The sequence below is a fragment of the Apaloderma vittatum genome, unplaced genomic scaffold (assembly GCF_000703405.1).
Source record: "Apaloderma vittatum isolate BGI_N311 unplaced genomic scaffold, ASM70340v1 scaffold7788, whole genome shotgun sequence".
In the NCBI taxonomy this organism is placed as follows: domain Eukaryota; kingdom Metazoa; phylum Chordata; class Aves; order Trogoniformes; family Trogonidae; genus Apaloderma; species Apaloderma vittatum.
This window is the reverse complement of record NW_009728968.1, coordinates 5788-12485: the sequence shown is the minus strand read 5'-3', so window position 1 is coordinate 12485 and position 6698 is coordinate 5788. Positions and strand designations below refer to the sequence as shown.

Genomic DNA, 6698 nt, shown 5'->3' with positions numbered 1-6698 from the left:
AGGTTTCAGTATAAAGCAATTAAAACCACACAGAAGTTATTTAGTGGCCTTAAACTCACTAAAGCTAAATTAACTTTACTTTCAGTGCATGTAGCATTTACTTTAACTCATGTATTTAAACACAAAAGGGAAAACTTCCAAGTGCTAGAACAACCATACAGACAACTGATAGACTAGACTAAATAAGCTCTCATTAAAAAAACATCATCACGGCACAGCCACAAGGCAGACTTTCAGTTTTGGCAACCTGTATGCAGACCATTTATACTTACTTTAAGACTTGTTATTTAACAGTTAAGAGACCCTTTTAGCAACAAACTATACTGCTTTCTTCATTATGACACAGTACTCCACAATCTTTAAGTATACACAGAGTTTGTTCTGAAAATTACATTTATGACTTTTAAAAGAAAGTCTTTCTTTAAAGTTCGTATATTTTAGTCAGTGTATGTAAAGGCTGTCATGTCAGGTAACGGAGATTATTTGCACCTGTAAAGGGTATATTAGATCTAGTACAAGCACATATTTGAGGTTAAAGTTACATTAACATTCACACAGAACCTTACTAAGGGTAACAGCATTCTGGTTTAAATTCATGGCTCACTGACAGCCTTTACCAGTCCCTCCATTGTTTCCTATTTTATCAACAATAAAACAAAACACATCTCTGTGAAGTACGTGAACCCTGTTTTCTGGCTAAGAATCTAAGAAACAAGACAAGGAGGAGATCATGGTGCAAAAAACATTACTTAGCATCCCCCCCCACTTGTAAGCCTTGTAGGATCTTAGTCATAACGCTTCATAAAAATCTGACTTGACCCACACACTCTTCAGCCAATCAATCTTTTCAGTATTGTAGGTTTTGAAAAGGGCCAGCAATACTCATTGGGAACAGTACCATTAACATTGCATTCAAAAAAAGAAAACATAGGAAACCAGATCCTTGCTCTCCTACTCTGTTGATACGCTCTAGTATTAGCCAGCGTATGGTAATACAAAAAGAGTCTTGTAGTGATGTAAAAGGCAATGAAGACGTCTATAGAATAATGTTCATGTGCAGCCAAAATGAAGAAGATTCCAAAGAGATTCAGGACCCAGGACAAGGTGTGCAAGAAGTTCCAGCTTCTTGGGGTATCTAGGTAAAAACAAAGTCTTGAATGTCTCAAAAGTCTGTGTCATTATAAAATGCAGGCCTAGACACTGCAAGTTTCTACGTGGATTTTTCATCTTATGTGATAAATTACTGTTTTCATCTGTAAACACTGTTTACATTTACAGGTGAAATAACTCCAACGAAAGCAACCACACAAGATATAAATGTTTATCACTTTATGACTTCATTTACAAATACAGCTATTATGCATTTCTGGATTAACAGAGCATCCTAAAATGATTTAGCACCATGCAAAGCAGAATTCTTTGTCCAACCAATCTTTTTAACGGAAATCATGTCTTTTCCACGTAGCAAGGGGAAAATGTCCTAGAACATACATTACTCTTATTGCAGTCATTCTGTCATAGGTGAACTCAAACTAATCATCCTAGTTTACTATAAAACGTATCAAATCACACTTTGTATTTATGAAAAATCACTACTGTTTCATATATTCTCACTCATTATGAGGTTTGGTATTTTGGCTTTATGGAATATACTAAACATTCAGCCACCTAGTTGAGTATTTTGCCTAACAGGGGTTAGTTGCAGTCTGTATATGAACAGACAACCCTAAGTATCTTCCCTTCCAGTAGCAGGCTAGAAAGCCTTTCAATTTTCTTGGCTCATGTTCTTTCAAACATGCCCTACTCATCCTTGCATTAATCTAGATGGTGCTGTTCCTTTCCTGTCTGCAAGTGAACTGTCACAAACCTGAGAAAGAGCACAGCGATCTGAATTTATATTTGTTCACTTAAATGGTACACTCTGGACTTCTTGAGGAGGTTAAGCAGCAGATACTCCTTAACACTTAAGGACATTTAAGTATTTGCACTCTTGCACCCTTGGCTGAGAGCAGGCAGTACACAGTCTTAACACTTCAGGGCATTTAAGTATTGACACTCGGTACTTACACTCTGTGACAAAGAAGTTGAGCATGGTCAGGACGACAGTGTGGCCACTGAACATGTAATCTCCACACGTGTGTACTCCAGTCAAAGTCATCCCAAAGCCACTCCATATTGCAAATGCCCGCTGGAGTTTTGCCCAAACATTGCCGTACAACTGAAAGACAGTGACATTAACCTCAGGTAAGTTCCAGCCCCACTGCCCAATCACTATGTCCTTCAAGTTAGATGTACAGCACTTTATATGGGTGAGTCTTTCATTAAAATGCAGGTTAGCACATATTTGGATTTTATTGTGGCAGTGAGTCACATTAGTAACTACAATTACTAATTGCATTCATCATACCTCTGAAGAATACTGGAATTTCGAGCAAGTATTTTGTTGCAAATGATTTACATGCAGAGTGTGCCACCTTTTTTTGAACATATTCAACCTCCTAATGTGTTATTGTCAAGCTTCCAATATATTCAAGCTCAAGTTAGAAAAAAACCATAAAATCCCATGTTGTGTCGAATATCCCTTATTAGAAGGGGTGAAATAATAATAGGTTGATTTTTTTTTAAAAACCACGCATCCACTAAAACAAATAAGCAGTTACTCCACTTTCAGCCTTTCTTCATGAAGTTAGTATTTTAACTGCATGCTTCTCTGATATATTCTCTTGGGTTCACACTGTGAAATTTTCAGAACACCTTTCCCTCAGTAGCTGCCTGTTCTCCGAAGTGAGAAGTGCTTCTAAGACCACTACAGAATCTTGCCTGCATAATGGCAATCAATGACGGGGCATGGAGAGGAATAGGAGAGAAACAACACTGTTCTTATAAACACACATCTAACGTTAGGGTCACAACAATCTTAATGGTCTCTTAAATAAAATATTTCAAAAAGAAAAAAAAGAAAAATAATATAAAGCATTTGAAGTTTTTACCTTTCCAGTACACTGCAAGTGCTGGCCTGGCACAGAGAGTGAGGTAACAAACATTGTAACGCAACGTAGCAAGAACACTGTCCCCATGAGGCTGCACAGCCTTCGCAGAAGGATGGACCTGGGGAAAGTACACAGGAACTGATTGCAAGAATCCTAATATACTGTATTTTTACATCAGGAAAATTATGATAAAAACATTTCCCATCACCCCAACTTAATCTCATGAAGTCCCTTCATCATTGTTACATGTTTCACAGGAAAAAAATTTTTTTTTTTTGTTAAAAGTAGTACTGTAAAGGTATGGTTCCACATGACAAGGTGAGACAATGTAGCAAGCTCACTGTCACCAAAAGGTACAGCTCCACTCCTCTGCAGCCATTCTAGCTTTGGCACTCGTACCTTCAGTTGGCAAATGGGTAAAAATTTAACTTGCAATACGCACACACACACACAAGTGTTTTCTGTCCTTCAGCAACAGCACACTGCTAGGCTGGCTCAGTCATCCTGTGAAACTTCTCGTAGGATTTTATTATATATAAAATTATTACCATATAAGAGTATATACTGACAACTCTCTGGTACACATATTACACAAATCTGATAGAAAACTAAATTCAGATTACTCCTTTGCATGAGGAGTAATCCATTTTACCAGGACCATATTAGAAGCTTACAAAATTCCTATTGAACGGAAAGTCTTAAACAATCATCATAAATTCTGGTTAGTCCTTCCTCTGAAGTACCGGTTCATTTGAATTTTATATACCACACCTGTGTTTGTGAAGCAGAAGAACTAACAGCCAAATGTAGCACAGAATCACACCACATACTTCAGTCATAGCAAAAGCCCATGGTATCCTAGGGACGCTAAAAAAATGATGAAGCAAGAAAGTTACAATACAAAGGCTTAATTTCAGTTTCTAGCCTCAGTGTTAAGAATAAAGGCATGCGAAGTTCTAACTAAGAAACTAACCTGCATTAATCTGACATTAGTTTAAACCACTGTTTTGTTAAACTAAATGAATTTGAATTGTTTTTTAATTACAAAATCTCGTTTCTAATGATGTAGTTTCAGAAGACATTTACACAGAATTCACTAAGTCAAAGAAAAATCTCCAGCATGCTTTCTTAATTTACATGTGTGATTTAGTAACAGGATGTGTTCCTCTACCATTGTTTGCCAACACCTTTTTCATCCTGACAAATTTGCACCATGTCAGTTATGTTGCTTATGCTTAAGAGAATGCCATGTCAACACAATCAGTGAAATGCTGCAAAGCCTAAAATCCTAAACGCTTTTAACAAAGCAGAACTGCGCAGAAAAGTATTTGGGAAAAATAAAAACTATTTTCAAAGTTAGATTTCAGTGATAATCACTAGGTGGAAACCTTTTAGCCTTGCTTATCAAAAGATTTAAGGCCTTCTCGCACACATAAGACAACAGCAACCATTTCCAGTCTGCAATTGCACCAAAATACAGGTCAACAGATTTCAAGCGAGGCTGGTCCTCACAGTTTTGTGTTCCTCCTGATACAAAGGGGTAGCAAAGCGCTGCTCAAACCCTAGAGCTTTGTAGTAATCCTTTCACATTGTTTTGTGAGCTGCTGCTCTCTGACCTCCCCCATCCTCCAGCTGCCCAGCTGCCCACTGAATACCATGGTAGGGAACAAAATCCAGCAATGCCACAGCTCCCATTCCCTCTCCCTTCTTCCACTCTGCTGGATGTAGTTCATCCGTGACGAGTTATATCTAAATTTATGGGGGTTTCTGCACACTTCCCCAAAAGACTAGACTCCCACTGACTTCATGAAAACCATTAATGAAAATGGAAATTACTGGCAGGAATAAGGAGCTCACAAAGACTGAACCTGTCAGCAGTTTGTCTTGTCTTTTAAAACTCTCTAGGCAGCAAGTTCTCTATGGTGCAAGTACACTTCCTCAAAGGCAGCATTTATCCCCTATAATATCTGTAGTCAATAACCAGAATTTTACTTTTGCTGCTGTGTCTCATTTCTGCCTGAAGTATTTTCTTTAAAAAATGAGCAGGTACACGTAAATTACAAGTGCTCTATGGTTAAAAAATGCTGGTCTATTCAGTCTACTTCAGGGTTTCCCAAAACCATCTTCAACAAGCTGGCAGTGGGGAGACAGCAAAAATAGAGTATCCATGCTATTCCCTTTCCCTTTCCTTGCTCACAGGCTGACCAAAATATTCCTTCATCAAGTTATTCAATATTGACATGTTAAGCTTCATAGCAGCACACAGATTTCAGAAAAAGCACAGAGGTGCTTATTTATGCCAGCTGACCATCACCATTTTTACTAGAATGAGAGGATGCACAAATTAATTACTGTGTTGTGATTAGCTAAAGATGTAGAACTAATTATAAACTGTGTAGAACAACAGCTCAGTTTATTTTACCCTGAGAAGACTGAATCTATGTGTCTAACTGACGCACATTCCAATCTCGGCAAAAAGGTTTACTACACTTAACTGTTTTGCAGAGGCATCCTCAAGAGCATATGAAACTTTGAGAATAAAGGAAAGACAGCAGATGCTTAACCATTAAAAGAAAATTTCTTACCTATCTAGAAATATGTCTGGCAGAGGTGGATATGTTTGCATGTCAGGTACTCGCTCGTGTACTATAACCATAACGAACGATGTAAAGCCGAACACTATGAAGACATACACACAACTTAAAATTGTCTTCCAGTACTCTGGGTCCAGTCTCCGTGCCGAGTGTTTGTTTTTGCCATTTGCATATTGATACTGATCGCCATTCAAGTCAGTCATTGGTCCATCATAGTCCCGAGGTACTTCACCATTACAAAACCAATCTGTCCCCTGTAGTGAACCAACACTTGGGCACACTGTGCCAACATGACCATCGCTGCTGTAGCCCAGCTCTTCCAGGACATCAATATGTTGCTTCTGTAGTTTGCGGATGGACAGCATCAGCCTTTTGATATCCCCTAGGACTTTGATTTCCAAAGGAGGGGATCGTAAATCATACTCCGTCAGTGTCAGCAGCGTAATTCCGTCTAGCCTGTGTCTATTGCACAGAACGTCCACATATTCGCAGAAGCCTTCTTCCTTCAGCCACTTGGCCACGTTCTTGGTAGTCCAACGTCGAATGCAAAGCTGGTTATTGCCCGCCATTGTCCTTCTCTAGGTGCCAATTAAATTGACCTGTTGATATATCGGAGAAAGAGAAAAGGCCTGAATGTGTAACGAAGATCACTGAAACGCCAGTGTATTTCGCGTGGTTTTACATACTTAATGAGCCAAAGGCTTTTTATATAAGAGCCAGCTAAAAATAAGACAGATTGTTAGGTAATATAAAAAAAAGTTAGTTAATGTAAAAAAATCTTTTAAAGTATTTTTTTCTTCCTTCAAGCAAAACTAAATTATCTCACTTGTTCCTAAATAGAAATTTAAAGCTGCCAAAACCCAAAATATTTCCTGGACATACCCAGTCTATTTTCAGTCTTTTGTAAAAAAAATAGATAAATCCATGTTTGTTAATTACATTAGGCAACGGAAAACAAAGATTACTCTGTTTAAATACCAGCTTAATCATTAGTCTGTTCCATGGCTTGCAGTTCATAAACTGAGAAAGTATAGCCAGCAACTAAGTAAAAAGGAATTAAAGTTAAAATAACACATTACACTGTTTTAAAAGATACACTGAAGCTTTAGTGACA

The 6698-nt window shown here is 37.9% G+C and overlaps 1 protein-coding gene across 1 annotated transcript; it reads right to left on the bottom strand.

Annotated features, from left to right (window-relative positions):
* Positions 1-830: 830 nt before the first annotated feature.
* On the bottom strand, positions 831-6153 carry SAMD8 (sterile alpha motif domain containing 8). Its single transcript, XM_009874262.1, has 5 exons — positions 5576-6153; positions 3762-3857; positions 2991-3108; positions 2068-2218; positions 831-1135 (listed from the first exon to the last, which is right to left on the bottom strand). Exons 1-5 carry the CDS (start codon positions 6151-6153, stop codon positions 831-833), a joined length of 1248 nt encoding a protein of 415 aa, XP_009872564.1.
* Positions 6154-6698: the final 545 nt, after the last annotated feature.

Bases quoted from the DNA above. Each gene is read 5' to 3' on its own strand.
- SAMD8 (XM_009874262.1), bottom strand. From the start codon at position 6,153: ATGGCGGGCAATAACCAGCTTTGCATTCGACGTTGGACTACCAAGAAC. The intron at 3,109-3,761 runs GTGTGGTATATA...TACTTTCCCCAG, and splicing joins CTTCTGCTTCACAAACACAG to GTCCATCCTTCTGCGAAGGC. The intron at 2,219-2,990 runs GTAAAAACTTCA...ACTGTCTTTCAG, and splicing joins ACTTGCAGTGTACTGGAAAG to TTGTACGGCAATGTTTGGGC.